Source organism: Artemia franciscana, chromosome 18 (assembly GCF_032884065.1).
Source record: "Artemia franciscana chromosome 18, ASM3288406v1, whole genome shotgun sequence".
Taxonomy (NCBI): Eukaryota; Metazoa; Arthropoda; class Branchiopoda; order Anostraca; family Artemiidae; genus Artemia; species Artemia franciscana.
In genome coordinates, this window is record NC_088880.1 from 34,283,467 (window position 1) to 34,298,668 (window position 15,202).

At 33.9% G+C, this 15,202-nt stretch overlaps 1 protein-coding gene across 2 annotated transcripts in view; it reads left to right on the forward strand.

The window, feature by feature from the left end:
- The window catches only part of LOC136038913 (zinc finger protein OZF-like), a 39,165-nt gene extending 25,068 nt beyond the window's left edge, over window positions 1-14,097 (forward strand). Inside the window, exons 3-4 of one of the 2 annotated variants that reach the window (XM_065722396.1) lie at window positions 6,775-6,948; window positions 10,990-14,094. In XM_065722396.1, the coding sequence (XP_065578468.1) occupies window positions 6,775-6,948; window positions 10,990-12,431 (1,616 nt within the window). In that variant the 3' untranslated portion in view covers window positions 12,432-14,094. Of the gene's footprint in view, window positions 1-6,774; window positions 6,949-10,989 lie in introns of both variants that reach the window. The other variant, XM_065722397.1, reaches the window with a different exon arrangement.
- The last annotated feature ends 1,105 nt before the right edge of the window (window positions 14,098-15,202 follow it).

A 15,202-nucleotide genomic window follows, 5' to 3' on the forward strand; every position in this document is an offset into this window, starting at 1 on the left:
CCATTCCCTGTGTCGCCGTCGTCATTTATATATCCCCCTGTGCCCCCCGGCGTCCCCGTTCGTAGTTGTGTCCCTGTGTCCCGGTCGTCATTTATATTCCCTGTGTCCCGGTCGTCATTTGTGTCCCGGTCTGTAATTTATCTTTGAGTGTTTTTTCTTTTAGTTTTTTACATTTTTTCAGTTTTTTTTCTTCTTATTTTCAGCGTCACTATGAAGTACATATCGCCGAACCTTTGTTTTTAACTAAATCTGGTAGGCATTGATGACCTTATCCAAGTCAAAATCCCAAACCCAATCTTCATCGCTATCATTTTCAGTTTTGATATGTTTTGACTCTCGCTTTCCAGGTGGATTTTCATCTAACTGCGCGGTTTTGCGTTCTTTAGCCGCAAGCCTGTTTTCTTGCTGTTCTTGTGATTCCTCGGCACGCTTTCTTTTCTTACTTTCTCTATCAGCTGCAAGCTGTTTTGTTGCTGTTCTTGTGATTCCTCGGCACGCTTTCTTTTCTTACTTTCTCTATCAGCAGCAAGTTTTTTGGCATAGACTCTTTGAGCAGCTTCCTCGGCTGTTGCCATTGTAGGTTCTTCAGTCATTTTACAATTAAACATTTTTCTGTCCACAATCTTCTTACAATTAAAAATTTGTCTTTGAACGATTTTCTTGAATACCTTCAATGACGTCATCGTCATAACAAACATGACGACAACTAACTTCTTGCCGACATGATGACATGACGTCACTCGACAGACATAACACACAAACAACTTATATATATATATATATATATATATATATATATATATATATATATATATATATATATACTAGCTGTCGGAGAGGCGCTTCGCGCCCCTCCAAGCCCCCCCGCGCGCGTGTCGTTACGTGCCATAGTAGTTGTGTCCCTTTGTCCCACCTGTGAAAATAGATATACCACCTGTGAATATATATATATAATATATATATATATATATATATATATATATATATATATATATATATATATATATATATATATATAGGTAGCGCTTCGCCCCCCCCCCAAGCCCCCCGCGCGCTAAGTCGTTACGCGCCATTGTAGTTGTGTCCCTATGTCCCACCTGTGAATATAGATAGATATATAGATATATATTTCTAACTACGTAAAACTTGCGAATATACAACATTCTTTGCTGTCCCATTGTCTGTGCATATAAATAGATTGCAGGTTTACCGACTCTTGAATATGCAACATATAATGGTCCATGGGAAAAACAATCCGTATTCAGATCTATACCTCATGATTCTAATGATTGCCCTTGAGCTTGTTGTTGGCGATTGCTAATCGACCATTCCCTGTGTCGCCGTCGTCATTTATATATCCCCCTGTGCCCCCCGGCGTCCCCGTTGTAGTTGTGTCCCTGTGTCCCGGTCGTCATTTATATTCCCTGTGTCCGGTCGTCATTTGTGTCCCTGTGTCCCGGTCTTATAAACATTCGTTTTTGAATTGGTATATGATGAAATAAATTTTGTGTTTTCCCCTTTTGTTCTCTATAGCTTTTTTTTGTAGTTTTTACCTTTTAGTTTTTTTTATTCTTAGGTTTTTTTAGTAGTTTTGGTTTTCTCCTTTATTTTTCAGTTTTTTTCCTTTTTTTATTTTTTTTTCTTTTTTAGTTTTTTTTTTTAGTTTTTTAGCGTTTTTATTAGTTTTTAGTTTTTTTTTTTCTTTTTATTTTTTGTAGTTGTTACCTTTTTTTAGTTTTTTTAGTTTTTTTTTTGTTTTACTTATGTCCTGGTCGTCATTTATACTCCCTGTGTCCCGGTCGTCATTTTTGTCCCGGTCTTTTGTTGATGGTGATTGCTAATCGAACATTCCTTGTGTCCCGGTCGCTTTCTCTTTGAGTGTCCCGGTCGTCATTTATATTCCCTACTAGCTGTTGAGGTGGCGCTTCGCGCCACCCCAACACCTAGTTTGTGGGAGCGCTTCGCCCCCCTTAAGCCCCCTCGCGCGCGTAAGTCGTTACGCGCCATATTAGTTACGCGCCATATTAGTTCCGCGCCATTGTAGTTGTGTCCCTATGTCCCACCTGTGATATATATATATATATATATATATATATATATATATATATATATATATATATATATATATATATATATATATATGTATATATATATATTTTTAACTACGTAAAACTTGCGAATATACAACATTCTTTGCTGTCCTATTGTCTGTGCATATAATTAGATTGTCAGGTTTACCGACTCTTGAACATACAACATATAATGGTCCATGGGAAAATAATCCGTATTCAGATCTATACCTCATGATTCTAATGATTGCCCTTGAGCTTTGTTGATGGTGATTGCTAATCGACCATTCCCTGTGTCGCCGTCGTCATTTATATATCCCCCTTTGCCCCCGGCGTCCCCGTTGTAGTTGTGTACCCGGTCGTCATTTATATTCCCAGTGTCCCGGTCGTCATTTGTGTCCCGGTGTCCCAGTCTGTGATTTCTCTTTGAGTGTCCCGGGCGTCATTTATATTCCTTGTGTCCCGGTTTAGTTTTTAGTTTTTTACCTTTTTTTTAGTTTTTTTAGTTATACCTCATGATTCTAATGATTGCCCTTGAGCTTTGTTGATGGTGATTGCTAATCCAACATTCCCTGTGTCCCTGTCGTCATTTATATATCCCCCTGTGCCCCCGGCGTCCCCGTTGTAGTTGTGTCCCTGTGTCCCGGTCGTCATTTATATTCCCTGTGTCCCGGTCGTCATTTGTATCCCGGTGTCCGGTCTGTATATACATTCGTTTTTGAAATGGTATATGATGAAATAAATTTTTGTATTTTTCCCCTTTTTTCTTTTTAGTTTTTTTTTCGTTTTTACTTTTTTTTTTTTTTTAATTTTTTTTTTTTTTATTTATATTTCTTTTAGTTTTGTTTTTCTCCTTTATTTTTCATTTTTTTCCTTTTTTTCTTTTTTTTCTTTTTTAGTTTTTTTAGTTTTTTAGCTTTTTTATTTTTTTTTATTAGTTTTTAGTTATTTTTCTTTTTAGTTTTTTTGTAGTTTTTACCTTTTTTTTAGTGTCCCGTGTCCCGGTGCTTTGTTGATGATGATTGCTAATCGAACATTCCTTGTGTCCCGATCGCTTTCTCTTTGAGTGGCCCGGTCGTCATTTATATTCCCTATGTGCCGGTGTCCCGGTCGTCATTTGTGTCACGATGTCCCGGTCTGTAGTTTCGTCAGTCGAAAACATGTCGTCAGTCAACACACAAACATGACGTCACCCGACAGACCCACACACAGACAATATATATATATATATCTATATATATAAAAATAAGTTGTCTGTCTGTCTGTGGGTCTGTGGATCTGTGGATCAGGTGACGTCATGTTTCGGCTGACGTCATGAAATTAGTTGCCGTCATTTTTGTTATGACGATGCTTAGTATATTGTAAAACACATTAATTTGGTTAATAATATACCATTTAAAACACCAAAATGAACATGCTGGAGTAGTCACTCGGTGAGAGAGGGTGTCAGAACGGAGAATGAAGGTCCCAGGTTCAAATCCTGGTTAGGCTAAAAAAGGTAAAAAACTAAAAACTAAAAAAAAAACTGAAAAAACTAAAAAAGGCAAAAACTACAAAAAAAACAAAACTAATAAAAAAATAAAAAAGCCGAAAAACTAAAAAAACTAAAGAAACTAAAAAAAGGAAAAAACTTAAAAAACTAAAAACTAAAAAAAACTAAAAAAAAGGAAAAATGAAAAATAGAAGAGAAAAAGAATACTAATAAAATTAAAAATAAAAATAAAAAAAATAAAAAAGATAAAAAGCTAAAAAAAGGTAAAAACCAATAAAAACTAAAAAGAAAAAAAGGTAAAAAACTAAAAAAAAAATTCATCTAAAAAACTAAAAAAACTAAAAGAACTAAAAAAGTAAAAAAAAAACTAAAAAAAAGGAAAAACTGAAAAATAAGCGGGATATAAAACAGGGGGATATAAATGACGACCGGGACACCGGGACATAAGGAATATAAATGAATCAGAAAATACAACTCATGTTTCCAAATGACGTCGTTTGGAGCCCAAATTGAAAATCCAGATCAATTTATGTCTACTTTCAAAGTAAAAGGGCAAATTTATCATAGAGCAGGGTCTCTTCTACCATTCTCTGGCGAGAATCATAAATTTTTACAATTGTACTTCATCAGTGATAGAAATTCTGAATTGAATGCACGTTGCGAAATTTCTCCCAACATTGAAAGGACAATCGTTTCCCAATTACAACATCTTTTCCACGAAAAGAATAATTTTGTGCGTCTGTTCAAAACAGCCATCGATTTGATGCCTACTTATACGCATAAAATTGTTATTTCCGCTGACAAAACGCCTCCTGGCCAACATATGCGTAGATACAATGCTCCAACTATCGACGAAGTGGCCATCGTTATGGTCGGTGATCAGTTTTTACCTCGAGATATTATTCTCAGGGTTTCCACCACACGTGCTACAACTAAAAATAGGCCTACCAATAATACTTTTAAGAAATATAAACCCACCAAAGCTTTGCTATGGCACTCGACCTGCCGTAAAAAAAACAATGGAAAACCTAATAGAGGCCACAATCTTGACAGGGCCTTTTGAGGGTGAGGCTGTTCTTATTCCTCGCATTCCCAAGATTCCAACGGATCTGCCTTTTCAATTTAAAGGATTGCAAAAACAAAACTAAAAACTAATAAAAAAACTAAAAAATCTAAAAATCTAAATAAACTAAAAAAGAAAAAAAAAGGAAAAAAATAAAGGAGAAAAACAAAACTAAAAAACGAATGTATATACAGACCGGTACACCGGGATACAAATGACGACCGGGACACAGGGAATATAAATGACGACCGGGACACAGGGACACAACTACAACGGGGACACCGGGGGAAACAGGGGGATATAAATGACGACCGGGACAAAAAAACTAAAAAGAAAAAAAAACTAAAAACTAATAAAAAAACTAAAAAATCTAAAAATCTAAATAAGCTAAAAAAGAAAAAAAAAGGAAAAAAATAAAGGAGAAAAACAAAACTAAAAAACGAATGTATATACAGACCGGGACACCGGGATACAAATGACGACCGGGACACAGGGAATATAAATGACGACCGGGACACCGGGACAGGGAATGGTCGATTAGCAATCACCATCAACAAAGCTCAAGGGCAATCATTAGAATCATGAGGTATAGATCTGAATACAGATTGTTTTCCCATGGACCATTATATGTTGCATGTTCAAGAGTCGGTAAACCTGACAATCTATTTATATGCAAAGACAATGGGACAGCAAAGAATGTTGTATATTCGCAAGTTTTACGTAGTTAAAACCATATATATATATATCTATCTATATTCACAGGTGGGACATAGGGACACAACTACAATGGCGCGTAACTATTATGGCGCGTAACGACTTACGCGCGCGGGGGGGCTTGGGGGGGCGCGAAGCGCCCCCACCAACTAGGTGTTGGGGTGGCGCGAAGCGCCACCCCAACAGCTAGTATATATATATATATATATATATATATATATATATATATATATATATATATATATATATATATATATATATATATATATATATATATATATATATATATATATATATATATATATATATATATATATATATATATATATATATATATATATATATATATATATATATATATATATATATATATATATATATATATATATATATATATATATATATATATATATATATATATATATATATATATATATATATATATATATATATATATATATATATATATATATATATATATATATATATATATATATATATATATATATATATATATATATATATATATATATATATATATATATATGTGTGTGTGTGTGTGTGTGTGTGTGTGTGCTTCCCATGGCAACAGTTTCCCAACTCTAATTTTTCAGAATCTAGTTTATCAAGTATCACCCTTCCCCCTAACTCCCTCACTCTTTATTTTAAGTATCAAGGTAGATTAGATATTAATTATATCGTTAATAAAGCATAATCTACATTTAATAGAGGAAATTCTCTATGTAAGGGAGGGTTTGGGGGGGTTCAAATTCATCTTGCATAATATTAATTGGTTTATTGTTGTTGCTTTGTATTTTTTACTTTTATTATAACGATTTTTTTTAAATGAACAAAAAAGGGACAGATTTGTCCCCCGGCTTCTGGTCCTTTCCCTAATAATTTAAACCTGTGTTTTACAATTTTTCTAAATTTGAAATTACTGTTTCCAGTTTGTTAAAAAGGGGACAGGGGATCTGAACGTAAAAATTAGTTTTCTTGCCATGGTGTTGTAATAACTAAATTAAAGGGCAGTCACCCAAATAGCTCCCTGAGTCTGTTTTACAAATATTCCTCCCGAATTTTGCCCTAAATCTTTCTGATTCTGTGATGGTTAAGTATGTGAGGTTTTGGTGCATGTTTGTCTCCAAACTTTATTTTTGTTTGTTTTGTTTACCATTTGAGTTATCTACTGTAAACTGTTCAGTTCCTGAACACTAAACTGTGAATGCAAACAAAGTCAGATAATCTTGCAAGAAAATTTTGTTCCTTCTCTTTTTGAAACATTTTACTTGTGACTAACTCACAGTTCTGAGTTTTTTTTTAGATTTTCAGAAAGTTTATTTAGAAAGGGAAAAAAAAGCTTTACGAGCCTTTTTACCCATTACCAAATCATTGTCCTGAAATTTTGAAGTAACCTAGCTTTAAATTTTCTTCAGAATTTGAAGACGCGCCACCAAACGACAATAAAAGTCTATTCGGAAGTACTAATCCTTTTTTGTTACCTAAAGAAGAAATTTTCCAAGAAAAGAGTTTTTCTACAGACACATCTGCAAAGCTTGAACTAGACTGCCATCCTCTGAAGTTGGAGACAAATTTTAATGTGGGCAATGGTATGTTTTTTGTTTTTTTATTTTATTTTATTTATTTTTTTATTTATTTGTATATGTGTTGTGTACCAAGATAGAATGTTAAATTTTTGAATCTTGGGAAAATAGCCGAAAGTAAAATACACCTTTAATGAATTAAAAGCTTAAGATACCTTTAATGAATTAAAAGCTTAAGATACCTTTAATGAATAGTCTAAAAGCTATAAGATTCGAAAATAAGAACCTCTCTCTAAACTCTCATCTAACATTTTTAAAATGTCTTACAGTCTATTGTTGTCTTGCATAGACATTCAACAATATAAATGGTACCACACAGAGGCGCTAGGGGGGAGGGATAGCTCATCTCCTAAAAAGGATAATAACCTACACGCCATATAAAAACTATGTTATTCTAAATGTTGTATAAATTAAAGACTTGTATCTCCTATATGTTTTTTACTTTACTTGTTTTGGGAATGGAACATGCATTATCAAGTAATGATAGTGTCAATAGATTATCATATTATTATCAATTTTATGTTATTAATGAAACATAAAGCCAATCTATTTGTTATTTTTTCTGGTATACTTGGAAATTGTAAACTCAATTCCTACCATGAACTTACTTATTTGTAATCATGGGTAACACATTGCCCGGGTTAAAGTTATGCTCCATATACCCTGATATTTTTCCGTTTGTTCACATGTCCAAATAAAAATATGCATCTTACTCTTCTCTTGAAATTATAGTGGGGCCTCAACGATATGTTTTTATTGTACTTGTTCATTAAGAGTCCTGGATGATTTCAATCATTTTCGTTATTTTACTGCGATTTTTAAGGAAGCCGAACATGTATCTTGAAATGATTTTTACAGTTTCAAAATATTATTATTATTATAATTGTAAAAAATATTATAATAAAATATTATAATATTAAAATATTATTATATTACCTGTGCCACTACTACTAACTACTCACCGCATAACCGTGTCACCTTTGGCTGACGTGCATACACACGCTCATCTATCCTAATCGATTCAAGGTTTTCCTCTTTACACTCTTCAAAAAAGGTCTCATTTCTCTTAATTATATCCTCACGACATCCTCCCACCTCGTTTGTGTTTTACCTGCTTTTCTTTTGGCTCTAGACGGTTACCCAACAAGCGGGATCTTGGGGAATGTGTCAACTGCAGAATTTTTTCTAGCCATCTCAACGTTTCTCTCAAAACAGTCATATAAAGCAAGACTGAACCACAATTTTCGCACAAATTACCAATTGAGATACGGTCAGTCAGTCGGATATACAAAACACTCTCTGGAAAAGATATAGCAAACTCTTCTCCGTTGTTTAGAGTGTCTACTCATCAGAACCATACCCAAACACTTTCATCACTATGGTTTCCAGTATTCTAATCTTGGCAAGAAAACTTATCTTCTTACTCTTCGAAACTTTTTTTTCAACTGTGGAGAAACACCATAAGCCTTGGTCACTTGACTTTTCACATGTTCACTGCGCCCCTTTGTTTACCAATAATACCATCTAGGTGAGGGAATCTGTCAACTTCATCAGTTGGTAGGTAAAACTGTTCTCTTCACCTTGACTGATTCCTAATCTTGGCTACTTTGTCTTCTTATCATTAATTTTCAGACGTATTCTAGCACTTGAGCTCACGAAACCTCTAAAAACTCATTAATTTTGATAATTCCTTCATCTAGACCGAATGCTCAAGTTATGATCTTACCATTAACCTAGCCAAGTCGAAGATAATTCGTTTCAACCCTCTGAAGCGGAATATAGATATGCCTCTAGTCCCTTTCCCGATTGTGAACGAAATAAAAATCTTAGGAGTAACTTTCACTAGTGACTGTAGTTTCAGTGCCCATATTAATTTAACCGTCCACAAGGCTAATGCAAGCCTTCAGACACTTACCAAAATGAGGCGTTTTGGGTGTGATACTGAAAGTCTTCTCCATGCCTACATGTGTTATGTTCGCCCGTTGCTTGAGTACGCGTGCCCGGCGTGGGGTCCATCTGCTCTCCGCACAGCGTACATATTACGCGAAATAGAGTGCGCCCAGAAAAGAGCAACAAGGATTTCACTCCGAAGCCGTGACATACCCTATGATCAAGCCCTCGCTAAATTAAATTTATCTCCACTTAAAGTCCGGCTTGAACACCTTATTCAGCAATTTGGAAAATCCGTCCTAGCCAATAAGAGCCACCGATCACTACTACCCGAACCAGCCCCTCCCAATAGCCGAACTCGGTTACAAAATAAACTTGTACCCCCTAAAGTACGAAAGTTACGCCAACTCATTTGTGCCTTCCTTCACATTAATTTTTAATGCTGAGTCGTAGTGTGTGATTTTTGTTTAAATGTATGATTTTTGTGAAAAAACTTAATCTAGCTATGCTACGATAGTTTTTTAAATATACCGATCCCTCCCCCCTCTCTCTATCTAGGATGCTTAAGTCAGCAGCAAAATCTAATTCTAAAAGAGGTTCACTTCCCCAATTGATTCTGTCTTCTCTTATTACCTTTGCTATGCTTATTATTATTGTATTACACTCAATATGTCATCAATCTTATATTGGCAATGAAACATGAAGCCGATCTTTTTGTTTTTTCTTGTGTTATATGTCCTAACCCGGAGTTGAACATCGACTGGGAAAAGGGTATGATTCATATACCCTGCGATTCTTCTGCATATTGGGATGTCCAAATGAAAAGGTGTATCTTAGGCTTCCCTTGAAATAATGGCGGGACGAAAAGTATATGTTTTTGTTGTTCCTAATTGGAATGACAAAATTTTAAATTTTTTTCGTAGTTCTGTGGATCTATTCTTTGTTTCTATGTTGTTATTTTTTTTAGGTGAAATGACGGCATTCTAAGATTGATTCTTAGTTGAGAAGACGGCCGGATTTTTTCTATCATTAGCAAAATTTTATTTTTGATGTCCTGATGCGACAAGCTTAATTTTTTTTATTTTTTGGAACCCTTTTCTTGCTTAGAGAACTCAATGCTACCTCACAATTTTCCAAGTTTCAAAAATGTGAAATTTCTCTTTTGTTTCTGGTTCAAGGATTTGGTTACACTTAAAAGTTGCTTGATCATTAGGAAACAACATGCCATATATTTCATAATATTTCAGTATATGTCTCTGTAGTCATATCAAATTTTTCCGAAGAAAAGGTTTTAGTATCCATTGATTTTAATGCAACACTAAGACCTGAAGATGGTACAATAAGACTAGAGTAAATGCAGGTGTAAGTCAGTACGAATCTGATACAATAAGACTGGAGTGCAATGAGGCTCAAAGTGGTAAGAGTGATTTTAAATCAAGTAAAAACAATCGTTGTTCCGTACTTTCTTTTCTTTTTATCGAAACGATGCGCCCAGGGTCTCCGACTGTGTACGTTTGGTTGTCCTCATCAGTGACTCTTAACTTTCCTTTTTTTTTTCTTTTTTTTTTATAGCCACACTCATTTGACATTGCAATTGAAAGGCAGGGAGGAAAATGTCAGTTTAAGGATCACCATGATCGTTGCATTCAGCAAAATGCATATTGAAAGCTGTTATATTTTAGGTGGAAGGAGCTCTTTGCGACTTGATTCGCTTTTTCTTTTGTGGGAACTAGTATGAATTGTTCTTTTAGCGTTTTGATCGCTGGAAGTATCTGGACTTTTCACAGAAAATTTTACACGTATGTGATAGTAAAAAAGGGAAGGAGTCACAGTAGGTCAACTACATCTAAGATGTAAGACTCTACATCTAAGACTTTGAGAAATACAAAACGAAAGTGTCTTTGTCTGAATTTGTCAAGTTTAAAAATATAAAATAAATGAAGTGCTTTAAAAACGCTTTTCATTTAAATTCAGTGGGCCTTGTGTGTCATGAATCGTTCTTGGACAATTATAACTATAAGTCAAAATTTAGCATAAAGAACAATTGCAAAAAATACTTCGACTCTTTATTCAATATCAGAGGAATAAGAATTCATAGAGGAAAGTAAAAAATGTTTTGAAATTTTTAAATTTAAAGTAATTTTTTTATTATTTTAGTTTCCCCGTCGTATGATATTGATAGTACCAAACAAAAATGTGGAACATCTAGCATGCCTTGTCTGACAACAATATGTCTAAAAAAAGAAGCGAATTTGAAGTGTCAACATCAGAGATCAAGCAACATTAGTATATTAGCTGAAAAGGGTATAGGAAAATATAAGGATTTTCATAGCGAAGAAAAATCTTTCAAGTGTGATTTGTGTGAGAAAACAATCCACCAAAAATCCAACCTATCAGTTCATCGAAGAACTCATACTGGAGAAAAACCTTTCGAATGTGATATATGTAAGAAACGTTTTAGTCTAAATTCCAATTTGTCTGTACATCGAAGAAGTCATACTGGAGAAAAACCTTTCGAATGTGATATATGTAAGAAACGTTTTTCAAATTCTAATTATTCTAAGCATCTAAGAACTCATGAAGGAGAAAAACCTTTCGAATGCCATATATGTGAGAAAACATTCAGCCGTATATCCTCCTTATCAGATCATCTAAGAACTCATACTGGAGAGAAACCTTTCGAATGCGATATATGTGGGAAAACATTCGGAATAAAATCCACCCTATCTTATCATCGAAAAACTCATGCTGGAGAAAAACCTTTCGAATGTGACATATGTAAAAAATGTTTTATATTAAATTCATCTTTGTCTATTCATCAAAGAACTCATACTGGAGTAAAACCTTTCGAATGCGATATATGTGAGAAAACATTCAGCCGTATACCCTCCTTATCAGATCATCTAAGAACTCATACTGGAGAGAAACCTTTCGAATGCAATATATGTAAGAAACGTTTTATTTCAAATTCTAATTATTCTAAGCATCGAAGAACTCATGAAGGAGAAAAACCTTTCAAATGCAATATATGTGAAAAAACATTCAGCCAAAAATCCACCCTATCTTATCATCGAAAAACTCATGCTGGAGAAAAACCTTTCGAATGTGACATATGTAAAAAATGTTTTATATTAAATTCATCTTTGTCTATTCATCTAAGAACTCATACTGGAGAGAAACCTTTCAAATGCAATATATGTGAAAAAACATTCAGCCAAAAATCCACCCTATCTTATCATCGAAAAACTCATGCTGGAGAAAAACCTTTCGAATGTGACATATGTAAAAAATGTTTTATATTAAATTCATCTTTGTCTATTCATCAAAGAACTCATACTGGAGTAAAACCTTTCGAATGCGATATATGTGAGAAAACATTCAGCCAAAAATCCAACTTGTCAGATCATCGAAGAACTCATACTGGAGAAAAACCTTTCGAATGCAATATATGTAAGAAACGTTTTATTTCAAATTCTAATTATTCTAAGCATCTAAGAACTCATGAAGGAGAAAAACCTTTCGAATGCGATATAAGTGAGAAAACATTCAGCCGTAAATCCTCCTTATCAGATCCTCTAAGAACTCATACTGGAGAGTAACCTTTCGAATGCGATATATGTGGGAAAACATTCAGCCATAAATCTTCCTTGTCAGGTCATCGAAGAACTCATACTGGAGAAAAACCTTTCGAAAGCAATATATGTAAGAAACGTTTTATTTCAAGTTCTGGTTATTCTAAACATCTAAGAACTCATAAAGAAGAAAAACCTTTCGAATGTGATATTTATGAGAAAACATTCAGCCATAATTCCTCCGTATCATATCATCGAAGAACTCATACTGGAGAAAACTCTTTTGAATGTGATATATGTTAAAAAAAAAAAAATCAGTGTGAAATCCCCATCAAATCACCGAAGAACTCATACTAGAGAAAAACCTTTCGAATTTAATATATGTAAGAAAGGTTCTACTTCAAAGTTCTGGTTATTCTAAACATCTAATAACTCACCTAGGAGAAAAACCTTTCGCATGTAATATATGTAAGAGAGGTTTTACTTTAAGTTCTGGTTATTTTAAACATCTAATAACTCATCTTAGAAAAAAAGCTTTCGAATGTAGTGTATGTAAGAAAGGTTTTACTTTAAGTTCTGGTTATTCTAAACATCTAATAACTCATCTCGACGAAAAACCTTTCGAATGGGATATTTCTGAAAAGGCAATCAGCCATAAATCCTCATTATCAGTTCTTAGAAGGGCTCATACTGGAGAAAAATTTTTGAGAGTGATATATATGTAAGAAATGTTTTAATACAAGTTCCCATTTAAATAAATATCAAAAAACTCGTACTGGTGAAAAACTTTTCAAATGCAATATATGTGAGAAAACATTTAGTCAGAAATCCGCTCCATCAGCTTATCGAAGAACTCATACTGGATAAAAACCTTTCGAGTTTTATGTGTGTAAGAAATATTTTACTTCCAGTTCCGATTCAAATAAACATCAAAGAACTCACACTGGAGAAAAAGCCTTTCGAATTTGTGAAAAATAAGTAAATATTTATTCCAAAATCCGTTCTAGCTTGTCATGATTAATCTCATTTTGGTGATAAATCTTTTGAATGTGAAGCTATATTGACACTCGTAAGCTTCAAATGGAGCTTACCTCAAGCTCCATTTAGAATTCATACGTGTTAAAAACCGTTCGACTTTGATATCTATGAGTGAGTAACCTTTTACTTCAAGCTGTAATTTATCTTATAGTGGAAAACTTAAAAATTAGTTTTGCGAGTCAATTCGATGTATTTTTAGTTGTACAAGTCTATAGTTACATAGTGTACAAGTCTATAGTGTTACATAGTCTATAGTGTACAAGTCTATATTTCCAGTGTTGATTTTATGTTTTGTTCTATTTGACAATTTACTGTAAACTGTGAAATTAACCAAAAGAATAAATTTCAGTCTTATATAAAATACAAAAAGATATTCTATGTTCATTAATGCAGGTGAATCTCCTGAGAACATGTTTTTTAATACTTTGAATCAGTATATTTAATGTGTTCTTTCTCTCAATTCTTCTTTTTAAAACAGTAAAAAACTTTAGCGTAAAGAGCCGGGCGTTGATGAGGAAGCAGCCTCTTTCATATACGAAGTAATTTCTGTTCGTTTTAAGTTTTAATGTCGCTCCTTACTTTCAGTTAAAAAAAACTTGTTTTTTTTTTATTATTTAATTTCTGAACGTTTTTGAATCAATGCATGTTTTGATTTTGGCTCTGCAGAGGAATAATTAAAACGAAATTTGCATTTTTTTTTTTTTTTGGCTAAATGGCCTTCTCATAATTTCGATCGAATGATTTTGAGAAAAAAAGAGCGGGGGAGGAAGCCTAGTTGCCCTCCGATTTTTTGGTTAATTAAAAAGGCAACTAGAACTTTTAATTTTTTACGAATATTTTTATTAGTAAAAGATTTACGTATCTTATAAATTAGCTTACGTAAAGAACTTTTGTATTCTCATATTTTTATTACATATATGAGGGGGTTCGCCCCCTTGTCAGATCCTCGCTCTTTACACTAAAGCTTAAATTTTGTCCCAATTCATTAAGAATGACCCCAGAATCACAAAAGCCGTAGAATAAATAGTTGAAATTACTAAAAATGCTTTAGCGTAAAGAGCGAGGTATTAGGAGGAGGTGAGCGCCTCATATGGGTAATAATTTCTGTTTGTTTTAAGTTTTAATGCTGTTCCTTATTTCCAGCTGTAAGAACTTTTTCATATTCATTTTTTCATTGTTTTTTTAAATAATGCTAGTAAATCCTGCGCTCCCTTCATGGAGATTTTCTTCCCCCATGACAAATTATCGATGGAAAGTTCCCCCAGCATATCCGCCTCTTCTCAACCCCTCCCCCCAACCAAAAAAATCCTCCTGAAAACACTTGTACACTTCCCAATAATTATTACTATATGTAAGCACAGGTCAAAGCTTGTAACTTGTTGCCCCTCCCACGGGGACTGTGGGGGAGTAAGTTGTCCCCAAAGACATAGTTATAAAGTTTTTCGACTACGCTGAATAAAATGGCTATCTCAGAATTTTGATCTGTTGACTTTGGGAAAATAATTAGCGTGGGAGGAGGCCTAGGTGCCCTCCAATTTTTTTGGTCACTTAAAAAGGGCACTAGAACTTTTGGTTTCCGTTAGAATGAGCCCTCTTGCAACATTCTAGGACAACTGGGTCGATACGATCACCCCTGGGAAAAAAACAAATAAACACGCATCCGTGACCTGCCTTCTGTCAAAAAATACAAAATTCCACATTTTTGTAGATAGGGGCTTGAAACTTCTACAGTAGGGTTTTCTGATACGCTGAATCTGATG